This window comes from Mangifera indica, chromosome 1, assembly GCF_011075055.1.
Source record: "Mangifera indica cultivar Alphonso chromosome 1, CATAS_Mindica_2.1, whole genome shotgun sequence".
In the NCBI taxonomy this organism is placed as follows: domain Eukaryota; kingdom Viridiplantae; phylum Streptophyta; class Magnoliopsida; order Sapindales; family Anacardiaceae; genus Mangifera; species Mangifera indica.
The window spans coordinates 26429811-26453380 of record NC_058137.1 but is presented as its reverse complement, the minus strand read 5'-3'; the positions used below and the strand labels follow the sequence as shown (position 1 = coordinate 26453380).

At 34.5% G+C, this 23570-nt stretch overlaps 3 protein-coding genes and 1 non-coding gene across 9 annotated transcripts; 2 read left to right on the top strand and 2 right to left on the bottom strand.

The window, feature by feature from the left end:
- The first annotated feature begins 2559 nt into the window (after window positions 1-2559).
- On the top strand, window positions 2560-2631 carry TRNAQ-CUG. The gene has a single exon. It is a non-coding gene; the product is annotated as a tRNA-Gln (tRNA).
- A 585-nt stretch (window positions 2632-3216) lies between these two features.
- Window positions 3217-13244, bottom strand: LOC123221225 (trafficking protein particle complex II-specific subunit 130 homolog). 3 transcript variants are annotated; one of them, XM_044643999.1, is made up of 21 exons: window positions 13047-13244; window positions 12252-12481; window positions 11691-11872; window positions 10838-11021; window positions 10375-10465; window positions 9597-9757; window positions 9345-9434; window positions 9058-9219; window positions 8723-8784; window positions 8455-8545; window positions 8153-8295; window positions 7773-7986; window positions 6809-7354; window positions 6491-6703; window positions 5862-6255; window positions 5664-5754; window positions 5444-5528; window positions 4998-5187; window positions 4544-4842; window positions 3903-3993; window positions 3217-3771 (listed from the first exon to the last, which is right to left on the bottom strand). In XM_044643999.1, exons 1-21 carry the CDS (start codon window positions 13108-13110, stop codon window positions 3596-3598), a joined length of 3759 nt encoding a protein of 1252 aa, XP_044499934.1. In that variant the 5' UTR covers window positions 13111-13244; the 3' UTR covers window positions 3217-3595. The 3 variants fall into 3 exon arrangements, with proteins under 3 accessions (XP_044499934.1, XP_044499952.1, XP_044499943.1); XM_044644017.1 differs by lacking the exon at window positions 13047-13244 and adding an exon at window positions 12052-12174 and having other exon boundaries at window positions 12252-12386; XM_044644008.1 differs by lacking the exon at window positions 9058-9219 and having other exon boundaries at window positions 13047-13243.
- Window positions 13245-14053: 809 nt separating this feature from the next.
- Window positions 14054-19913, top strand: LOC123210795 (peptidyl-prolyl cis-trans isomerase CYP37, chloroplastic). 4 transcript variants are annotated; one of them, XM_044629294.1, is made up of 12 exons: window positions 14054-14316; window positions 15196-15456; window positions 15536-15625; window positions 16113-16208; window positions 16627-16734; window positions 16950-16999; window positions 17721-17823; window positions 18275-18328; window positions 18906-19064; window positions 19168-19274; window positions 19489-19538; window positions 19654-19752. In XM_044629294.1, the coding sequence occupies exons 1-11, from the start codon at window positions 14137-14139 to the stop codon at window positions 19496-19498; spliced, it is 1218 nt and encodes a 405-aa protein (XP_044485229.1). In that variant the 5' UTR covers window positions 14054-14136; the 3' UTR covers window positions 19499-19538; window positions 19654-19752. The 4 variants fall into 4 exon arrangements, with proteins under 4 accessions (XP_044485229.1, XP_044485221.1, XP_044485213.1 ...); XM_044629278.1 differs by having other exon boundaries at window positions 14055-14316; window positions 19152-19274; window positions 19654-19913; XM_044629301.1 differs by having other exon boundaries at window positions 14179-14316; window positions 15188-15456; window positions 19152-19274; window positions 19654-19913.
- A 1940-nt stretch (window positions 19914-21853) lies between these two features.
- On the bottom strand, window positions 21854-22487 carry LOC123229016. Its single transcript, XM_044654575.1, has one exon. It carries the CDS (start codon window positions 22390-22392, stop codon window positions 22009-22011), a length of 384 nt encoding a protein of 127 aa, XP_044510510.1. The 5' UTR covers window positions 22393-22487; the 3' UTR covers window positions 21854-22008.
- Window positions 22488-23570: the final 1083 nt, after the last annotated feature.

The following is a 23570-nucleotide window of genomic DNA, read 5'->3' as shown; positions in this document are numbered from 1 at the left end:
GAAGGAGAGGTTGCTTCGGGAGGGAGCGGCCGTCGGCAACGGAGCCGGAGAGGTCGTCGAAGATTTCAAAACCAAACCCTAGGGTGAAACTGTGATTTTTTAAAACTTAGGGTGGGGGAAAATTTTAGTTTTTAAAGTTTAGGGGGGTAAAATGAGATTCTATTTTAGTTTATTTTTAATATTATAGCAAAAATGACGATTTTACCCCTACCACCGTTAGGGTTTGGTTAAATCTAACCAGTCATGGGTGGGTGTTTAGTGTTTCCATAGTTAAAGGGGGGACTTTTGAGAAAACGCTAAACCTTGGGTGGGAAATGGTCGTTTGGCCTGTTTTGGGCGATGAAACTCTAGCCTTATCAGGCTAGTACGGTGCAGATGCCTGTGAGTTTTGTTTCTCGAGCTTTTCAGATCTTATCTTGCCAAGTCATAAAATGACTGTGGGGGCAGTGTTTCGTGGATATCTATGATATATTTTCCTCTCAAATTTCGTGAGCATTCTTGGATCAAGTTTATAGTATCGAAATATCGAGGAAATGAATTCAAAATTGTCTTGGCATGAAAATGTGGTAGAAATATCAAATAAACCCAATAAATATATTTATAAATAATATTATAATTTAACATAATTTAAAATTAATGAGAATAAAAATTAGAAATGACGAGAGAGCGGTCCGGCCTATGGCCTGGCCTAGACTCCCTTATTTTAGCCCAGCCCACAATGCCTGGAATTGCAAAAACATTCCTTGCTAATAGGGACATTCTTTGATCCCTTTTGTTATCTCCTCAACTCTAGCATCATCATATATCTCACTAAAACAAAACTCAACATAATTCAACTTATATCAAGGATCAAGAAGAGCTGAAACGAACAATATTTTATCAAAGTTTTTCCATAGCTCCAGAACACAATCACACATGGTATATCTTCCTTCCCATTAGTTGCCATTTTACCCAAAAGAGGGTCTCCACTTTGACTGAATTATGGCAACTCAGATTGAATTGAAAACATCTCATGAAAATATAAGTTGTAAGTGATAAGCAAAGAATTACTGATTTTGCAATTTTAACAAAAGATTGTGTTTTTCCCTATCATCATTTGATGGTGGCTCTAATCATTTCAACTCGGTCTGGTACAGTGAGAAATAGGTAAAATAATTCCATCTTCCTCCTGCAGCCACTCAACGCTTTTCGAAATTTTAAAGGAAGTATCAACATCAAATAAATAGAATTCCATCTAGTAAGCACAAACCAATGCCACAAAACCCTCACTCAATTTTCTCATGCTTAACAAATGTCTTAAATGTTTCCTGTCCTTGCAAAGATTTCACATATCTAACTGCTATGTGAATTCTAGCAATTGAATGATATACCTTTCAACCCCTCAGGCACAATAAAATTAAAAATGTTTTTACAGAACCGATTGCATGGAAACTCAAAATCTAACACAATTCCATTTCCCCTCCAGGTTTTCAACTTAGTCTTGACATAATTTATTGCAACATCATTCACATATACACTATCAACTGTAAATGAAAAAACTTTTCCTATACTTCAATCAAGTAAACAAGACTCAGTTAGATCCAAATTGTCTTTCCCTTATAATCAGGTAGTAAACAAAAACTCAACATTTTCTTTTGCAAAAGCCAGTCACCATCAATTAAATGGGCTTTGATAGCCCTGTATTTGAGATACTGTATAGAAATCCATGTGTCAATGGCTATCAAACGTACCGTGCATTTTTCTGCATTTTTTTTACAAAGCCCCGCAGAGTCACTACTTACTACCAGTACTACTACTACAACCCGCAAGCATTTGAAAGAAAAATTCAGAAACAGTTTTTGAACTTCTCTGTAAAAATCAGCACAGGAATATTTCTCATTTTCCTCGAGGGAGATGCATCAGATGAGTAATATTCATCATCATAGGAGTGGTTTTCATCAATAGACGTCATTTCATCATGATTAGTTTTAGGATGCGAATCGTCGTCTATCTAAAGAACAAAACCAGTAGAAATATTAAATCTTTTTTAGTTACTCATACAGATTATAAAAAAAAAAAAAAAATCACATAGAAAGGCAAAAGATTCAACATTTATCCTTCAAAATTGCACAACTATACTGTTTTTCAAACTTTCGGTATTTCTCATTAAAAAAAAAATCAATCTTTTAGTATTTAAACTAATCACAATAACAAAACAAAATGAAGAACACATACATAAGCTCAAATCTCGGAAATTCCTTTTAAGCTTCATAAATCACCTAAAAAGATAAATTTCTTACCTGGAGGAGAATGAGTTTGAAAGAGAGCTTTTCTTAGGTGTTTAGGGTTCGTTATTTAAGAAAATACGTTGAGGGCATGGAGCTTTAACTTTCAAAAGAGAAATTCGGTTCGGTGTTTCAGAATTCCGAGTCGTAAACAGAACCGACGATCGATCACAATGAAGAGATTGACGCTCTAAGAAATTAACAAAGTATTTTAAAATATAAAATTTCCTGTGGCGGGAACATAAAATTAAAAATTTACTATAAATAATATTAAGATTGGTTTTAGTTTAACAATGGTCCCATGGTCTAGTGGTTAGGACATTGGACTCTGAATCCAGTAACCCGAGTTCAAATCTCGGTGGGACCTATTTTCATTTAACATTTAAAAAAAAAAAACCGATTAATATAATTTGTTTTTCAAAAAGAGTTTGCACGCAAGCCCAATAATTTTATTCACCCTTAATTAACTTCCAATGAAATGTCCATATATACTGAAGTGAACAAATGTATAATATTAGGCTTACAACTAGGGCTGGATTCGAGCCGAGCCAGCTCGGCTCGGCTCGGCTCAGTTCGAGCCCGAAACGAGCCGGACTCTGCATAGCTCGATCGAGCTGGCTCGATAATTTTTTTTAAAATTTTTTATACAAAACAACATCGTTTTGATTCATATATATATACAAAATGGTGCCATTTTGATATGAAAAACGAGCCGAACCGAAAACGAACTGAACTTGAACCGAGCCGAGTTCAGCTCAAGTCGAGCTCGAGCCGGCCATAAAAAAACCGAACCGAGCCCGAGCTGACTCGGCTCGAATCCAGCCCTTACAAGCAACAACATTTCTATCGCTACATTTAAGTTTCAATTGTTTAAATTAAAATTCAAGAATCCTTTCTCCAGAAAAAAATACCTCTTTGTGGATTACATCTTTAACATCAGGCACTTCAATCATCCACACAAACTTAAATTTTGAATTCATTTATCTGTAAAAATAAAATTACCTAAACGAATTTGTGAAACAAGTAATCGTGTTTCCAGGCCTTTTATCCTGTGTTGTATAATGAAGAGTACAAAGTTCAGCTGTACATAAGCCAGGGCGCCACGTGACAGAACGGCCGATGTTGAGAACTCACATGAAAACTACCTAAAAAGGGAATGCAACTACTCCCTCGCAAATTAGGAACATACAAATCTACAAATATCAAAACTAAAAACTAATTTTTTCTCTGCAACTATCAAACTTTGATCAAATAGAAAAGAAATCCAATGATTTCGTGGAAAAAATCACGAAAACCTGGGAAGTGCAGGGTGCTGGAAGAGTTCAGAGATATCATGCTGGAACACAGAATGAGGAGCTTAGTGCTGGAGGCAAGACACAAATCAAATGCGGCCCAGGAGGATTGCTACTTATATTTGCCTCGTTCACATCTGGGAGGTCAAGATGCGGGGGACGAACATAACCAGCAACCAGTGGCACACATAATATAGAGATAACTATCCTTGAACCTGTCACGGTTAAAAAAGATGGTTAAGAAGCCACAGAGATGGAAATTTCTGATCACTTTCTGCTAGATAAAAGCTACTGAAAATATTCTGTACGTGAAAATTTGAGAGCAAAAGAATGTTAGTTCAACTACCTTGCTTTGTGGGAAGAGATATATGCCCTCTCTTCCTCCCAGCAATCATCCAATTGTCCGAATTAGCATTCACTTCATATAGCACCTCATCCTGTTGCACAGATAATAAGTTCCATTAATAGCCTCCAAAAATTAGCACAGAAGTCATAAGAATCACATATTCCTTGCATTTGAGGACAATTGCCGATGTAATTGCACCCCATTAAAAAAAAATGACCTATCTGACCCATAGTGGTTACAGAAGAATCGAGAAAAAATGACCAGCAGTATAAATAAAGTTTCAATTGAATAAATTTCAATCTTTTGCTGGGCAAACTGAGGTTAAAAAATTCAATTTCCTGTTTTATGTTGCCTCACTCTCCACATGATGAAAAATCGTCTCAAGCACAATTTTTTTCATTAGGCAGAGGTGAAGGTTTCTATATTAAAGGTCCATATCAACAGAGGCCCTAAGTGACCTGAGCTTTACTAAAAAGGCAGAGGACTGTCACCCCAGTTTCCGACAAAGATCAATAAACACACTATGGCACTTGGTTAAAAAGATTTAACTCAGCAATAAAAAACATGCCAAATCCCTCGATATTCTAATAGAAACTTTTTATTTTATGGTTTTTGTAAGATGAGAATGTTCAATGACTTACTTTGCTTTGACAAGCTTCATTCTCCTCAAAATCCTTTAACCTTTCAACCCTCCATTGCATGCTAACAAGCTGCCCAACTCTAAGACCACCAGAAGGAAGCGGAAGAAACCCAACAGCTAGGCTCGGATCAAGCACAGGCCGCTGCAAAACAAGAGCACTCCTGAAGATCAAACTTTCTCCAGCATCTTCAGTGCCAGTGGAATTTGAAGTCACAGGAGTATGGGCTCCAACTGTTCTATCACCAGAAATTCCATATTGGATATTTAATATACTATCTGGTCTCAGTTCCTCAACTTCAACTGTAAATCAAACAATAGCTTGCGTTACTTATCATAAATACAAGGTATCAGATCACAATTAAAGTGGCAAAGATGAAGCCAAACTATAGAGAGTTTTTCTCTAGTTGAAATGCAAATAAAAAGGATAATTTCTATTCAGAATCAAAATTCTATACCTTCAGTAGGTGTCTTCTCCAAGTATATGCTAAACAGGAGTCCTGCTCTAGAAGTTGGAGAAATGACAAGTGGAAAGAAACCTGAAGTCGGCCTCCCATTTCCTTGTCCTGTATGGACAAATCCATCTTGAAGATCAAGCCAAGCATCAGATATAGTCAATGAGGCCTTCACTTGCGAGTGAAGCATCACCTGAAAGTAACAAGTGGAATTTATAACTAAACATACAAAACTTGACATGAGAAATTCAAATTTTTCCAATCACAGCAATTAAAAGATCCTCTTTAGCTGATATCTATATAAATATGACGCCTAAATATGGAAATTCTAAGCCCTAGATGTTCTGCTCCTCTAAGCTCAATTCCATAGAGTAATACAAAAACTTTTATAAAACATCTAGTAAAAGCCCAAATAAGTACAATCCATACATGAAAGTCCAAAAAAATACCTGCAGAAGTATAGTACCATCAATGCATTTGTCTGAAACACGTGTGCTCACATGGAAAGGGGCAGTGAAATGCACAGCTATTGTTCTGCAGGTCAATGGCAGGTAATTCAATTAATATGTACAGATGAATAACAAATGAGAAATCTCCACACATATACAGAGGAAACAGAAAAACAAAATTAAAATGATATCTGATACAACAATGGAAAAAAGAGAATGCCTCTCAAATATCTGGTTGTGGGATACTCCAAATTCAAGTTTTAGAGCAATTGTCCTCATTCCATCAACGATGCTCTGTGTCTGGGGGGTTACTGTACATTAACATATATTAATGTAATTAACAGTTTAACACAAAAAAGAGATATATGTGGTAGACACAATATATTGAAATCATAAAAAGTTTCATTTCATTCCTAACCTGAAGAAGATCCTCTTGCAAGATTATTGTTGAGAGCACGAACTGGGATCCACAGAATGGAATTCACATTACTAGCCCAATCTGGAAGTTGTATTTTACCATCATTGAGATGCAGCTGTTCAAAGTCTTTATTAACAATCAACGAGCTGTCCTTTTGACTACCATGACGGTTTCCCAAGTTGGCAACACTCTGTGATACACTAATGTAACTTTCCATCTCAATGAAATGTGACTCTTCAATCTTCAGACCTGGACCAGTATCAATATGCAAGACAGCACCTTTTAATGAGTAGTCAACAGGGCGTACTATAATCCCAACCCACTGAGCCTCATTTATTAGCAAAGGAGATGATATAGCTGCAGCAAGATCAACCAGAGATCTTGGATTGAAAACCTGAAGAAAAAAGAAAATATAGGCGATTGATAATACAATCTACCAAAACTTGAATGAATAGACTCTTGATTCAACAGTGGAAAAAGTCATGGAAAGAGAAAAAAGAAGCAGCTAGACATCCTACACATAAACATAGTAGTTATCATCAGAATCATCATAAAAATCATTACATACTACCACTTTTAAACTCTTAAAACTCCCACTTTGTATTGTTTTATTGAATGAGAGAAACTACCTTCAAAATAGGCCTGGTTGGCTTTTCATAGCTCATAAAATCATCACTGTCAGCTGGACCAACCTTGGAAAAACTATGAGATCTGAATCTCAAAAGCCCAATATGCCCGGTAAGGACTCCCAGGACATATGAACCTGGTTTTTGTGGCGGCAAATCAACTGTAATTGTATTCTTACCAGGCTTTAATACGGTAGCAGTAGAACTCTTTAGTGTCTGTATCATCAGATGTAATAATTGATTATTAAAAATGCAACAAAATATGTATCACTCATCTATATAGTACTGAATATAAGTATGAATATATTTACAAACACATACCTTAGCACCTTCATCAGCATTATATGTAGCAGTCAAACTTAGATTAAGTGAATCAAGGGTTATATCATCAGGAAAGCCACTCCAAACAGTTACAGATAGAGTACCAGGATCACCATCACATAACTCCAAAGGTGGCCCAGGATTACCAGAAAAAGTGATTAGAGACGATACATCTAAGGGCACAGGATCCTGCATTTCACTGTGAGCGAGACTAATAACCTCTGACTGAAAATCTTGGCGTTCCTTTTTAGAGAATAATCCTTTATCTAGTGAAAGCAGTCTCACACAAGATAATAGGTAACCAGCTTTATCATTTAGAATCTTCTGGCATTCAGCTAAATTGGGCAAGACTTCAGCCAATAGATCCTGCCATCCTTCTCCTGAGTAAAGGGCACAAACCTTCTCATATGATTTTGCAGCTAGATCAAAGTTACCACGCTTAAAACAAACAGCTGCTATTTCACCATCAAGGACAACACCATGTCTTTTCCACCATGATCGATGATAATTGTCTGCTGCACCTTTTAAAAGATCCAAATATTTTTGCTGCCATGAACAAGGTTCAAAATTAGAAAAAGAGAGTGATAGAGAACAAGGTAGCAAGAGAGAAACAGATTAAATGATGAATGCAATTAAACCCCCAGTGATCTACTATATCTGGATATAACATGCCTGCAACGTATAACTTCTGATATTCTAAGTTAATCCACTAACAATAAAAGCTAACTTTGTAGAAGTTCTTATAAATTTAATTTGGAAGAAGCTATTCTAGTGTAATTAAGCCGTGGTGTGTCTTTTTCACCAGATCATGGGGTAAATACAAGTACAAATTGTGCACGAGAAGTGAGAAGAAATTTTTCTTTTTTATTATTTTATTTCATTTTTAATTATTGATAGGATCCTGCAGGCTTAAAATTACACCACAAAGATTTTTCTTTAAGCAGAAACTGCATGAATTTAGTACCTCAAATTCCTCCACAGATGACAATGATTTCCAAAGATCAGGATTTGAAATTGTATGCTTCAAAGCATGCTCAGAGGCAACAAATATCTCAGCAAGTCTCATAGGTCGATCAATTGAGCTCTCAAATATTCCAGGAGAAGAGTTAGTGCGGGACATAGTAATCACTTGTGATTTATTTGAGGGGGACATCCTTAATGATGCATCTGAATCTGATCTGCCAATTGACAAACTACTGCAAATAAGAACTTGAAATCCCAAATGGATGAAGCAATAAATAAATAAAGATGACTTGAAATGAAAACCCTTAAATGCAACCAACATCAAACACTGTGGAAAAACCCAAAACACTAGATTTGGTTCACATCACGAAAATGTATTACCCGTCAAACATTTCTGATACATTTCCAACACTAAGAGAAGCCCTTCGACGATTGGCCTCACGCAGTAGTACTGAAGGTTCAAGGGGCAAAGGTTTTCTCTGGATACCAAAGTGCTTGACTTTTGGAATTTCTTGAAGAAACAACTACGCAATTCAAACAAGCCAGAATATTTCAAGTCTTTTATTAAGCAAATAGAATTACAGCGTGCCAAAGGAGACATAGTGTGGCAACTAAAAAATGAAGCTTTTACAAATATAAATGCTCTTTCACCATTCAATTGCATCTATCATTTAAGAACTTGCCTTTTCTTTAGCAATCACTTCCGAGGAAGCATTGGGTGGAACTGAAGGCCAAACTGATGGTTTTGGCCAAGGTAGCATGCTGAGAGAGGCACTGCTCAAAGGAAGAGGAAATAAATTAACAGATGAATAATAAAACAACAAGAAGGTAAAAATTCGTCATGGTTGAAGGTAATTTAATTTCAGTCACACGGTCAAGTGTATAGAATAATATCACCAGAAACCATAATAGAAGGCTCAAAGTGTTATTGATCTTAAATAATATTTGTACCTGTTGACAGGGCTTCTTTCAATAGCTGATCCATATCCAATTAGGTATGCAAGTCTCATGAACTGCCATCATCATAAAACCACTCAAACAATATTTCCATACAATGTTTAAAAAAAAAATAAAAACAGAAAACAAAGATGTTTCACAGTCCATAATGGTGTGGAATTCTATAAAATATATTCAGAGAAAGTTGCTGGTACTGCCAGAATTTCTGGCCCTGTTATCAGTTGCAAACTGAATCAATCACAAGTGAAAGCAGAAAACACAAGCATCATAAGATAACTGTTATCCAATACCAGATATAATGATTCACCATGAAGTGCCATAAAAATTACCTTTACTCTACATAAAGAATATAAATCACCAAGGAACCTATAGAATTCCTTTTCTATATCAAGTGCTGCAAGTCCTTCATTGTAATGAGAAGAGGTTGCACTGATTAAAGCCAAGCATGCAGTGATAACCCAAACTTCTCGCATACAGAAAGGTAATATACTCTAGAGGAACTCCAAGAGGAATCCAAGAAAAGAGAAGAAATGCATGATCAGAATTAATACTCCTTAACTAGTGCTTAATACACAACAGTAAAAATTAACTAAATGAACAAAAAGATACTAGATACCTCATGTTTTGCCAGGGATTTTGAGAAGGTAATTATAAATGAATAACCTCTTGATGCAACCTCATAGGGACGATTCAGCTTGAATAAAAGCTGCAAATGAACATAAATCACTGATGATAAGGCTTTCAAGCAAATAAAAAATCAAAGACCTCTTTGTCCAACCTCATGTCAAGCTTATCAAGTGCGGTTCAATCATAAATAACTCAATAAAACCAATTTAAGGTTGAACAAGAAAGTCCAAGTCTTGCACACCTTTGATTGAGAAGCAAATAGATACTGTCTAAATTCAAATTCCCTGAATGAATCATCTTGAACAATTTGTGTCAATGCTTTATTTGCAGGACTAAGCAGTGCTGCTTGATCATCACCATGGTCTATACCTCCAAATTCCCTCTGTTTCCCAGACACATTAACTGCATAAAATTGGAGTAAAATGTGAATACTTGAGAAGAAGGCTTTAAAGAAAAAACAAGTATTGCATTTACCAACAAGAAAAGTATCAAAAGTTGTTGGTATGACATTGCTACAGAAATCATCAACATGCCTACATTTTCAAACTATTATACAAATTTCTTGAACTCTGGAACATTGAACAACTCATGAAGAACAACAGTTTAACAATTTCAACTATTAAAAAAAACTAGGATACATTTAAAAACTATTGTTCAGAGTGCCTTACCGTGACTATTAAATGGTCAGAACAACCTTAGCTAATGAAACTATGCATTCAAGTTAAATATTTCAAGTGATATTTACAGAATCAATGAAGTTGACAATTGCATTCCAATACCTGATATTGAATCCCTGCATATATTTAATAGCCTGGCTCTGAACATATTTAATCAAGAACAAGGTATTAAGTCTTTCTTTCATAGAAAATCCCCCATTGGGAAACTTGTAGGGCAGTAAAATCCAAAAACAGATCACAAAGGTTAAAAAGTATCTAGTCTTGTATGAAAACACTCCTGTTTACTCCCAGCCTAAACAGAAAAGAGGATATATCTAGCAACCCATATGAAACAATAGGCACCTGTTTCCAGATAGCACAATTCCAATTCATCATATTCACGCAATGCATCTTCATGAAGATGAGCCATCTCAAATATAAAAGCCATGCTTTCCTGATAACAGGGGAAAAATTGTTAATCAGAAACTTCTAAAGTGTAATTAAGATTCAAACCCCACTTTCAATTTCCAATGTTAAACTTCGAGAATGTAATAAAAACGAGGGATACATGGCTAAAAGAAAACAATTCCTGAGAGATGAACTCCACATTTACTGAATCAAGTATGAAGCAATATCTCTTTCATACATGTTTAGAACATGACGTCAAGGATATGCTCATCCATTGCAAACAAATTTATATGAGAAATAAGGGTCATAACATTACAAAGTAAACTAATGTCGTTGACAATTAGGACATGTTCTCTTTGCAGCCACAGTACCCTTTTTACAACATTCTGTTGGTTTTAAGTTTAAAAAGAGAACCAACCTTCAAAATGAAAAAATTACAGAAGTTCCAGACTGGCATTAATCGCTGCTCACTTAGTTTGCGTATCTCATCCTCATAAAACTGCACACGCCTATCCAATGTATTCCGAATGGACTCCATTATCTTGGATTCCAAGTCTTCCCAAAAACTTGGTTCAGGGCCATGTAGATCTAATTTGCAGCACCTGAAGCATATATTTAAAGCATTAAAAGAGAATAATTAGCAAATTCACCAGATAACCTCTTGGTAAACCACACATTTTTAGGAAGATTTGTTCCATCTGTAGGCATATTGAAAACCCTTTCTACCCCAATAAAATATTCATATATTATCCCAGTAATATAGCAATACTCATGATGGGAAAAATATTATGCTTGTGAACCATCAAACATAACCATCAGAAAATTTAAGATAACAGGGCTGTTGTATTTTACTAATTATATTTTCTTTTTTGGATGTGTTATAACGGTTTTGCAGCAGATTCACTTTCTTTTGTAATTTTGCTTCTCACAATTAATAAAATTTTACTCATTCATAATAAAAAATCATGATCATTCACAGCAAAAGTGAAATCATGAATATGCACAGAACATATAAAATTCCTTGGGCGCTATTCCCAGTGACATCATTATTACTAGACTTGTTAATATTGAACTTCTACAATACCTGATATCGCATTGCTCTTATGCGAATATTGAAGTTGTGAAGAAGAAAGTATACACTGAAGTTTATTAATTAACTTTAGTGCATCACCTTGATCAACACAGTAAAATTTGTTACCAGTTCAGATTTGTGCATTGTTCTCAATGCACTAGTTAAAGTGCAAAGAAAATGTTCAAAAGAGCAGGATTACCTCTCTCTCTTCTTGGAGTTAAAATCAACTTCAATTTTGGCATATACTTTTTTAGCCATTTTGGTGGCCTGATCATTGCTTGGATGAGCTTTAGACACAAATACAATCAACCATTCCCGCTCATCGTTTTGGACAATCAATTTCAAGCGTGGTTTAAGGATGGTTTTGAACTCATCAAGATCCTGAGGGAAAAAAAAAAGTGTAGCAGAAAAATTAGCAATAATACAATAGTACACTGAAGTAGGGAAAGAAGAAAATAAAGGTTACCAGCCAGAACTGAAGTCCAAGTATATAAGTTAAGGCAAAATAATTTTAATGAGCGATAAGAATCCAAAATCTAAGATCATGAAGAGTTTTAAACCTGATTAGAATATCTTTTCGAGTCTAAACCAGAGCCAAAACTAGAACATATGGATTAAGATACCACCCAGCAGAACGAGCATCATTAACACAGTGTCAATAGCTTCAGTGCAAACTTGTCTCACTAAAATTAAGATCTACCAACCACTTAGGAAAAAGAAATTGAATATTATGGATGGATGAAAATAATTTGCAAGTTACCTCACATGTCACAAGAACTACAGTTGCATATGGCTCTCGAAACCAATACAACAGTTGCTCCTGTGGAAATCTGCTACGAAGTCTTGAATCTGTTGTTAATATAAATTCTGCGGGCAAATTCTCCACAAACACAAGATTGCGTGTCTTGTTATTCAAACAAGCTCTCTTAAATGGCAACCGTTCCTCAAATCCACTCTTCACAGTTGGCCACAAATCACTCACATCTTCAACTGCAAACAAGTTAACAGTAAAACCATTAAAAAAAAACATACCAGAATAAACATGATCACAATTACCAAACTCTCTCACTAATTTGGTTACATATTTTCTTTAGAAAAAAATAAATTAATTAACTGTTAATACAACTATTAAACAGCTGATCAAACAATTAAAAAACAAAAAAGAAGCAGAAGCCAATATCTAGCAACTTTCATTTATTATTAATCTAAAATTCTCCTACTAATGGCATACAAACATACAAGTAGACATATAATTTTCTTGGAAAATTTACAGTTTAAACTAATTTGAACAAACTAATTGAACACTAAAAAAAGAACAAAAACGACTATCCACCACTGTTCTTTTACTATAAAATAGCAAATTCTCCGAATAATACCCTAAATACATATATGTAAGCATACGATTTTCTTTAAAAAATACATATTATACTAATTTGTAGCTGCAAATCGACCACTTCAAAGCAAAAAAATAAACAGACCTTGATCCAGGCACAATCAGATGAAAAAAATTTATAACTGAAACTTAAAAAGACACTACTTATGAGATGAGATTTACCAGCAATTACGATGTGATCACACGCGCTCTTGATCGACTGAAACTGAGCTAAATAATTCGCCATTTCTGTTATAGATCTACATCAACCACAAGCAATCTAGATATATACACATTTTCAAAGTGAATGTATATGCAGAGAGCGAGCGAGCGAGCGAGCAATATTAGAAAGCGAGAAAGTGGCCGTTTAACTTTATGTCCTGTTCATAACAGTGAAAGCATTGATATTCACAAGCCGGGGATCTAGTGCTTCGCGGCGTAGCACAAACGATGATTAGGACTTCTCATTTGACCGTTGGATGACTTCCCCTTGTTAACATTAACGGGTGTTTGGTTTTGGCCATCTTACCTTCGTTCTTTATCTCTAGACACGAGTTGGGATATTTCTACACTGGCTGAGGACATCATCCTATCCTAAAAAATTATATTACGTGAGCGAATTACTTACCATCTGGTATATTAGAAACTAATTTTTTTATATCATATATTATATAAAATATCATATCAAAAAATATACCTTTTAAAAAATATAATAAAAAATTTTATTTGGGACATGATTGTTTTAAAAAATTATTACAAATACCTTTGAAAAATTAAAATTTTTTATATATATTTTTATTATATCTTAATTTTTCTAAAAGAAATGTATTAATTCTTATCCGTAATATATATTATATTATACGATATATCTACTATATCATATCAATTCGATAAACCTTAAAATAAATAATACTATACATATTTATTTTTTATATATATTTTTTAATTTAAAATTATTTAGTCACTTAATAATATGTATTATTTATATACTTAAAATAAATAATAATAATAATAATAATAATAATAATAATAAATACATATATTTTCTGCCTACAACGTATCATGTCACTTTATATACTCTATTTTGGAAAATGATTTGCATTAATAAATAAAGAATACTGAGAAAACCTTAATTTGGGGATAAAATAGTCATTTAATACCCAAATAATCCAAATGCCAATGAAAAACTTCCAGATATCCTATAAGTTTCTTCCTTGTATCAGTCCGCCAAAAACCTCCCTATCTTCAACGGCCAACCAACTTCCATTCGTTCATGGCCTTCCCTTTATCCTCTCCCCCTCTCACTTTCTCCCACAAGCTCTCGTTCACTTTCTCCACAACTCCAAACCGCGCTTTCCTGTCCACCCGTTTCACCTTTCCTCTCAGCAGAAAACAATCTGCAAGATTTGGCCACCTCAGGGTTCAATGCAAGTCTAAACATGATGACTCAACGGTTGGTCTTCAGATCAGATTTTACTTTAATTTACTGCTATACTCATGCTTAGATTTTGTGGGGTTGGTTCTTTTAATGTGTTTTAGCTTTCACTGGATCATATCTCTTATGGCTGGTAAAATGTGGCTGCTCTTGGTTGTTAGGCTGCGTTCATCTGCAAACTTTTTTGAAATTGTGGTAAATTGCGTGCTAGAGCTATATAATTTGGCTAGATTTATAATGTATTTACTTGCATTTTTCAGTCGGATGGTGACTGTTATTACGATGGCAATACTATTACTTATTAGATTGGGCAAATTAAAAGAGGGTAAAATTTCTTTTTGCTTGCTGAAGTATAATTTCAGACTTTTCTTTTCTCTTTTTTTTTTTTGGATTGGGGATGGATTCCTTGTACATTTGAATTTCTGTTGAAAAAAATGTTGAATATTTTAAGGATAAAAGGAAAAAAATGACAGACATTTGAAAATGCCATATTGTTGTAAATAGTCCTTAGTTTATTGTTTATGATTATTTAGTGTGGCGGGGTTCTGTCTGAGACATTTGATGGCTCTTTTTATGGTGGCAGTCACTTATGTTTTTCTTTCCATCTCGGCTGCATTTTGCTGCCAAGATATACATGTGTTCTACTGGCAGGAATCCTTTTGTTTGTTGACTCTACCACGACTTAAATCCAGGATTTTAATTTTGCTTTATTACCAGAATTTTAAGAATGAAATTGCCTTGCCTTTCATGGTTAATAAAGTTGTGAATGCCTGGTGATTTTCCTTTTTCAGTTCTCTATTTCCTCCATAGGAATAAAACCTTTATAGTGTTAAACCAGAATAACTGAATTACTCTTGAGTTAATCTCAGGATCTAAATTGCATTTATAGTTATGTAGGAACTGGAGTACTGGCATAGTTTCCCTACCAAATTGTGCATATCAACTTTTGGAAATGGGATGAAAAAAGCTAAGAATCTGATTGCTGCTATCTTCATTTTTGTCCAAATTTCATCTCCGTTATGTATGATTGGCTGGGAACTTTGTTCTGTTTCTCCTGCAAAGGCAGTGCTTTATTCTCCTGACACCAAAGTCCCAAGAACTGGGGAATTAGCTTTAAGAAGGTCTATCCCTGCGAATACAAACATGAAGGCAATACAGGTAGATATAAGATAAGTTATATAGTGTTCTCAAACTCTAACTTGAATATTAATCAATACCTATCTTGGGTTTGTTTTAGGCTTCTTTGGAGGACATATCATTCTTGCTAAGGATTCCACAGAGAAAACCTTATGGAACCATGGAGGGTAATGTGAAGAAAGCTTTGAAGGTATTTTTTTTAATTTTATTTTTTGAAGTGTTAAAGATGAGAATGAATTCCGAATTTTAAATGGAGTGATGATAAAAAAGACTTTGCAGTCTAATGCATTTCAGAATATTCTTGGCTGAGGGATATTATCAATTTTTTGTGTTTCAATTTTGGTTTCTGAGTTTCTCCTGCAATTTCAGATTGTCCTGTGGTTTGACCATTTTGTTGTCTTTCCAAATTACTGTACCACTTCCAGTTATTTTCTATAATCAGATTGTTATTTGGTTTTGAAAATTTATTTCCATTGGTATTATTATCTCAGAAACCAATGCATAATTAGAATTATTATCTTGTTAATTTATTTAACTTCTTTAACCTTAAATTCATTCATGTCATTTATACATAGTCTACTTCTCTGTATCAATATATTTCCTTTAATTTTTTATTTTTTGTACATCAGATATGATGATTCAGAATGCGTAATTTTCATTCTTTCCCCTGATTTTAGATGGCTATGGATGAAAAGGACTCTATAGTGGCTAGTATTCCAGCAGATCTGAAAGAAAAGGGTTCTGAACTGTATGCATCTCTCATTGATGGGAAGGTATAAGACTTTAGTCTGAAAGAAATTATTAAGATTTACTTGAGATAAAAAATCTAGATTCATATTATTTCTTCTTTTATTTGCCCCTACTTATAAACACTAACCAGTGTGCCAGTGTTGGGCAGACAGAAAAAAATTAAAATATATGAAGACTTTAGATAAAGCATTTCAAGCATTTTTACAGCTCCCTTCTACTCATTTTTATATGCATTTTATAGGTGCATGGCTAAAAATCAGCATCTTATTACTAGAAAATGATGACTCTCTTGTCTCTTGTTTGTTCTACTGCATCTCAGTATACAGCTTAAGTCTGGCTGTGGACAATGTCTTGAAAATCTTATACATGTGACAAAATCCTCACTTTACAGTGTTCATTGCTGAACCCACTGGAATGATACTGTTTACTTTTTTTTGGTAGGGCGGATTGCAAGCGCTCCTAAAATGTATTAAGGACCAGGACCCAGATAAAGTATCTGTTGGCCTTGCATCTTGTCTGGATACTGTTGCAGAATTGGAGTTGCTACAGGTAACTGCAGTTCCTCTGCTGTTTGGATATGCTGCTTTTGATACATGAACAGCATATGTATTTAACAAATGAAGTGTCATAATATTCTTAAATTGTGAGCTTGACAAGATAATTATCTGGAATAGCTTTTCCTATAAATTCTATATTCTCAAGCTGAAATTTATGCCGGATAATGTGACTATGTTAAATATCTGACTTTATGTTGTTTACAACAGGCTCCTGGATTGTCCTTTTTGTTGCCTGAGCCATACTTGAAATATCCAAGGTTAGTCATCTTTGATGATGGTTAATTAATTTTTTATTCACTATTTTAATGAGCACTTTTGTTTTCATATTATGAAAAGTGATGTTATCTATTGTAACTATTTATTCTAGTACTGGGACTATCCTTGGAGTCATTTTGATTTTATTTAAGAACTACAGTAGTATATCAAACAAATGCAACTTCATGGCATTTTTTGTTCACCAGTTTGAACATGTCTTTACCATTCCTAAAGGAAAGGGGGAGTTTGAGAGATAGACGAATTTTTGTACCGTGCACTCCCTCTCCCTCTAAGCAGTTTATTAAAGGTTAAATATCTGAGCCCTTTCTTTGACATTGTAAGTTGATTGGAAACATCTACTTGTAGTAAATAACAGTAGCATGAAGATGTCAGACATGTCTATAAGTCAGTGAAATATTTTTGGGTGTTTTGGTATGTGATATCTTTTGTTTCTTTTTAAATGCCTTTTTTTATGGGGTGGTGTTGGATTTCTAATGGAAATTGCATTAATAGGTCTTCACCATTATTAAATTACCATTTAAGGAGGAATATCCCTGTGCCGTTTTAATTACCATTACTTTCTGTGCTAGAACTCTAACTGTTGTATGATAAGAGTTGACTTGTTTGATTCAAATGTGATGGACTTTGTTCTGAAAGAAAAGTAGGTCTTTTATTATTATCATCATCCTGTAATTAGAAATTAATTGCTCTTTCATTTTGTAGGCTAACAGGGAGAGGAACTGTTGAATTTACCATTGAGAAAGGAGATGGTTCAACATTTTCCCCCCAAGCTGGTGGTGAAACGAGGAAAACTGCCACAATCCAAGTATGCTAAACCAATTTTATTGAGAAAGTGAATGTTTTTCTTTTATGATTCTAGTGGTGAATTGTGTGCATTAGATTTTGTTTTTTTTTTTTTCTGTGTGCATTAGATTTACAACACCAGAAACTGTTTCTTGTCTCTCTATCTGCCTCAGTGTCTCTATTTCTCAAGCATGCACAAATTTCATCTGTCACCATTGATTGCTATTTGACCTATGTTGTGGGTTGTTCCTTTCATGGTTGTTGCTCGATAATAGGGCCAATATCTTGATCACTATTTTCTTCTCACACTTTGTGACTCTTTCTTCTACCGTGACCATCAGATTCTCTTGATTGATGGCTAAACTCAATCACCAGACCTATTTCTATCACTCAGTGGAGTGCACTTGTATGTGGCTGAATGGATGTTATCGATATTATATAAATTTCAGCTAATAATCAATCAATGTATTCAGGTTGTTCTAGATGGATATTCAGCACCACTAACAGCTGGGAATGTCGCTAAACTGGTAAGGTAGTTGAACCCCACCTTACCCTCATGATGCTCTTTGTACATTCATCACATATTCTTGATGATTTTCCATTCTTGATTCTTTACCTTATATTTTAGTCCTTATTATTAAACGGTTCTTCATAATAATGACTATAGAAGAAATTCACAATTGAAATAAGATTTGACGAAGCTACAAATGGGGCTTTGACTCATTTTCTCAAGACCAGGTTTTTGAAGAAGTTATGTAAATTGCTCAAAAATAATGAAAGAAAATAATTTTTTTTTGGTGAGTCTTTACATTTCTGCCTTTACCTTATCTGTCAACAGTTACATGTAACTTTAACTAGGTAGTCAGATTCTCTGAATGAAGCTTAATTGTATTGACCTGGTTCCTTTTGTTAAGAATGAAATATTAATCAACGAATTTTTATGCTGTCAGGTCTCATTTCCATAGAATTCTGCTAGTCCTGCTAATAATGCAGCTACAATTAGGCTTGTGAATATTTTTCTTTTCCTTGAATGGAAAGCTTAGAAATATTGGACTATTCATTCTCTCTTGATGGAATAGGAAAAGCTATTTGACAAAATTTCAGGTGATTGATGGGGCATATGATGGGACAAAAGTCAGTTGCACTGAACAAGCAATTCTTACAGACAGGGGTCTTGATAAGAACAGCGGTTATAGTGTTCCTTTGGAAATAAAGCCATCTGGACAATTTGAGCCCTTGTACAAAACAACTTTAAGTGTGCAGGTAAATTTATATATATCTAGTATATCTGGCATATGCCTACCATCTTTTCAGATGAAATATTCCCAGTCTTTGATTTTTGGTTGAAAGGATGGTGAATTGCCAGTTCTTCCACTATCTGTTTATGGAGCCGTTGCTATGGCACATAGTGAAGTCTCCGATGAGTACTCAGCGCCATATCAGTTTTTCTTCTATTTATATGATAAAAGAAATGTGAGTGATTGCAACCTTTTAGTTCAAACCAATATTAAAAACCAGTTTTGTTAGAGCTTTGGTTTAAATCCAGACTGAAATGGGGAAAAGAAGTATGAATTTTGTCAATTTTCTCATGCATTATCTAGCTAAATATGACCTTATTCCTTTCTGGCTACGCCCTTGGATTTCATTTCTGCGTTATAATATAAGTTGTTCTGTACTTGTCGATTAGGCTGGCTTAGGTGGGCTATCTTTTGATGAAGGGCAATTTTCAGTTTTGGGGTAATAACTTCAACCAGCTACAAGTTTTAACGTTTTATTTTATTTTATTCCAATTGTTTTCGGTATGAATAAATGTTTTTCTATTCTTGTTTTCCTGTATTATTTCAATGCACAGATACACAACAGTAGGGAGAGAAATTCTGCCACAGATAAAAACTGGGGATGTGATTCAAACTGCAAAGCTAATTGAAGGCAAAGATCGCCTTGTTTTGCCAGATGAGAGTTGATCAGCTCATCTTCCATTTTTGTTTTTAAATTTGATTAGCTGTATGTGTATGATTTTCTTGGTGCAAGCAAGTTGTGCTATAATTAGATTTAAATGTTCTTTGTAAAATTGCATTATCAAACAAACTTGAAGAAAATGATTTTGCACAACTACCCAGTTGGTCCTAGTTTTCTGGTAAATTGCCCTTCATAAGAATACTGAAAGGAACCTACTTTAGATGCTCATGAAACTGACTAGAATGGTAGCCTCAATGATCTCTGTGAATCAAAATATGCCATGTATGATCAGCAGCCTTAACTTTCAAGGGGCAGATCTACTATGAATGAGCAATAACTGATCGACTACAAATCTGATTCAAATGAGGTTTTCAAACTGAATCTTTCTATTTTTGAGGATGAAAATCCTAGTGGATGAATCTCTAAATGCAATTAGTTTTTCAAATTAATGAGATTGCTGGGTTGGCTTTATGTCTCCTTTTCACCCCTAATGTGTATTGATCACAGGGCCTTAAATACAATTACTATAAAGATAAGTTTTCCATCCATATTATTGATGAATTATTGAAAGCAGAACATTTATCATCAATTAAAGTTCATGCCACACATGTTCACAAGATAGCTTTCAAAACTCATGGAAGTCATTACGAATTCTTAGTTATGCTTTTTGACTTAAGTAATGCTTCATCAACTTTTCAAAGCTTAATGAATGATAAATTAAGCCTTTTTTGAGAAAATTTGTTCTAGTATTCTTCAAAAACATTTTAAGTCTACCATTATGATTTGGGGGAAGCACTTGGAGCAATTGCTATTAGTGTTGGAAGTGTTAGACAACAAAATAAGTTCAAATCAGTTCTTGGATAGAAAATCAAAATGTGCATTTGGTATGTCACAGTCAAGTGTTTAGGGAATGCCATTTCAGAAAAGGGAGTAGCAATAGACCCAAGTAAAATCCATAACATCCAACAGCATATACCCCCCTCACTAAATCTTTAAGAAATTTTTGGGTCTCCTAGGTTACTATAGGGATATATTGAAGTCATATGAAAGACTCAATCTAGATCAAACCAAACATATATCATAACTATTCTTAAGTAATATCGACCGGTCACATTAAAAATAGTTGATTTGACAATTTGTTAATCCTTTAGTACCTGCTTTATAGGGGCTGAGGTACCCGGCGAGTTAAGAAATCTTAGGCAGTAATTAACTAAAGCTTCTCCTTGTCCAAGTCTGCCCCACACAAAGGTCTAAGCTTATACACATCATGAGTCCAAAATGTCACAGCTTGCTGATATGACATGTATATTTTGACTGGTTCTATATTAGACTTTGACAGCCCTTTCTCCTTCACAGTTATTCAAAAGCAAGAATAGCTGAAGCACCTACAGAAGCCACATCCAGTTCTCAGTCTATGACTCCTCCTAAGGTAATTGAACAAAATATTTGATCTAAACAATAGATTCCCCTGTACTTCTTAATCCAGATGTTTATCCTTTTTCTCTTTTTTATCCTTAACAGGAGTAAATTTAGTGAAAACAAAGCAGAAACTGTGAGTGAAACGATTGCTGCTTTATCCAGTAACCAATTTTTAAAATATAAAGCTGCCGAAATAACAGAGGACATTAATCTTCAACCTAGACAGTTGTTATTATGAAAGCAATATTGAAAACCATAAAACTAATTTCTTAAGTAAACTTGACTGTGATACGTTGGCTTTCCCATAAATATGAGATCCTTGTTTTTGCTGGGCATTTCTCACAGCCCATTTGTGAATTTACTTTCCTTGAGATGTACCAATTTTTGGACTCCATAATGGAGGGTAGCTGTCAATTTCTATATCAGAGCTTATTTTTGAAGTTTACACTGTCTAAAGTTTCAAATGCCATTGATGAATTGAATATTATAACTCTATAATGATGGGAAATTTTACAAGATTCCAATCAAAAAGTCAATGTTTGTGAAAGAAGAAAAGACGCAGTTGGCTGAGATGCTTTTTTCGTATACCAGATCCCAGCCTTTAATACTATACTAGTTGCAATAAGGCATAGAAGAACAGAGCAGTTGAGGCAGCTTAGAGGACAGGGTGGCCATGACCAGAAAGTAGATTCAGGAATTTATAACTAATATTCGATTACATATTCACAAGTACAAATTCAATATACATCCGGGCCAAAAATTCAAAGCATAAAACGACTTAAACTGTGTTGATTTACATAGAAGAACACCCTTTTGGCTGATGATTCAACTAAGCCATTGACATGTTACAAAGCCTGCTAGGCCTCGGCTGGAAATTCCACCACCTAAGACTAAACCTTCGATTCGACGGCGCCAAAGCTCGTCTTACGATCTCTTTGTTTCCACTCTTCGACCTCTCCCTCGGGACCAGGTATCCATGGAGGCTGCACCGGGTGGAACCAGGATGGTTTGAACATGTACAAATCGATCTTGCTCTAGGAGAAGATACCGCAAAACTGCTCGCTCTTCGACTCCGAGGCCCGGTTGAAGTTTCTCCAGGTTGGGACAGAAACAGAGATGATCTTGCAGGAAGATTCAACCCCTCTTTGGTGGCTTGTTTTTGAGGGAATTCTTGCATTTTTGTAAAGGGAAGGACGAAATTAGAATTGTTCATGCATGGAGACTATATATTGTTAATGTTTATACAGGAGGTGTGTGAATGGTTGACTTATTATTAAATTCTAAAGAGCTGGCTTGGAGACTTCTGACCGAAGACTTGGTTTTGGTTGATCATTTGGTCCGCATAAAAACAAAAATGATTTAGTGGGATTTCAATTTGGCATTGGTGGTGGATTCTTACCAAAGCCATTATATTTGACCCACTTTCTGTGACTATTTCCTCTTAATTAAATTATTTTTCTCGATTACCTTGTGTTTAATGCGTTTATTACTCAAAATTACAACAAATTTTCCTCTTTAAATTTGAAAAACAATAAATTTCTATCTATTGATGATGACAGTTATATGATATGCATCATAAATATTGGTGACAATGGTAATGGTGGTGTTGATGACAGAAAAAGGCTGTTGTAGTTTGATGATGGTAAGAGAGTATGTATTGACCAGACAGAAAAAATAAGAGAAACTGCAACCTTGCTGTGAGAGAATGAAAACAAAAATGGAGAAGATAAGGATGTTGCGGTTGGTGGTGGGGACTTGTGGGAGACTTTGTGTTGAGGGGGAAAAATAAGAGTGAGGAATGGTTCAAATGGACTAAAAGCACAAATAAAAAAGAGGGAGAAAGACGAGAAAGTTAGATTGAAATAAAAAAATAATAAAGAAAAATATATAATAATATTGGGTTTGATCCAACTATAATGGGTCAATCCGACTCATTCAATTTTCATTTAACAACTCATGATAGTTGAGGGCAATTGGGACTCTGTTTAAAATCCCAATTATTGCCACTTATTTTTACCAGGCATACACAAAACAAACAAGAAGGACATATTCCTTTTTCTAAGAAAATCTTGCTATAGAACTAGGCATGTCTATGGGTTAAACCCGAAGCCTTAGCCCACACAGTGATGGCTAAACCCCAAAATCTAGCTTTATATATAAAATTGAATTGAATTAATTCATTTAAACAATTTTTTTTTAATTATTAAAATTGAAGACAGTATCTCAAACATTTTATTTATAATCTCTCACTTTTAGTAGATAAATACCGTATTTATATGATAAAAAATATTATAAGTTTATAATATAGTATAAATAAATTAATTTACATACTGTATAATTACAAACATAAATAAAATATATATATCATACCATTAATTTATTCGTTCTCAA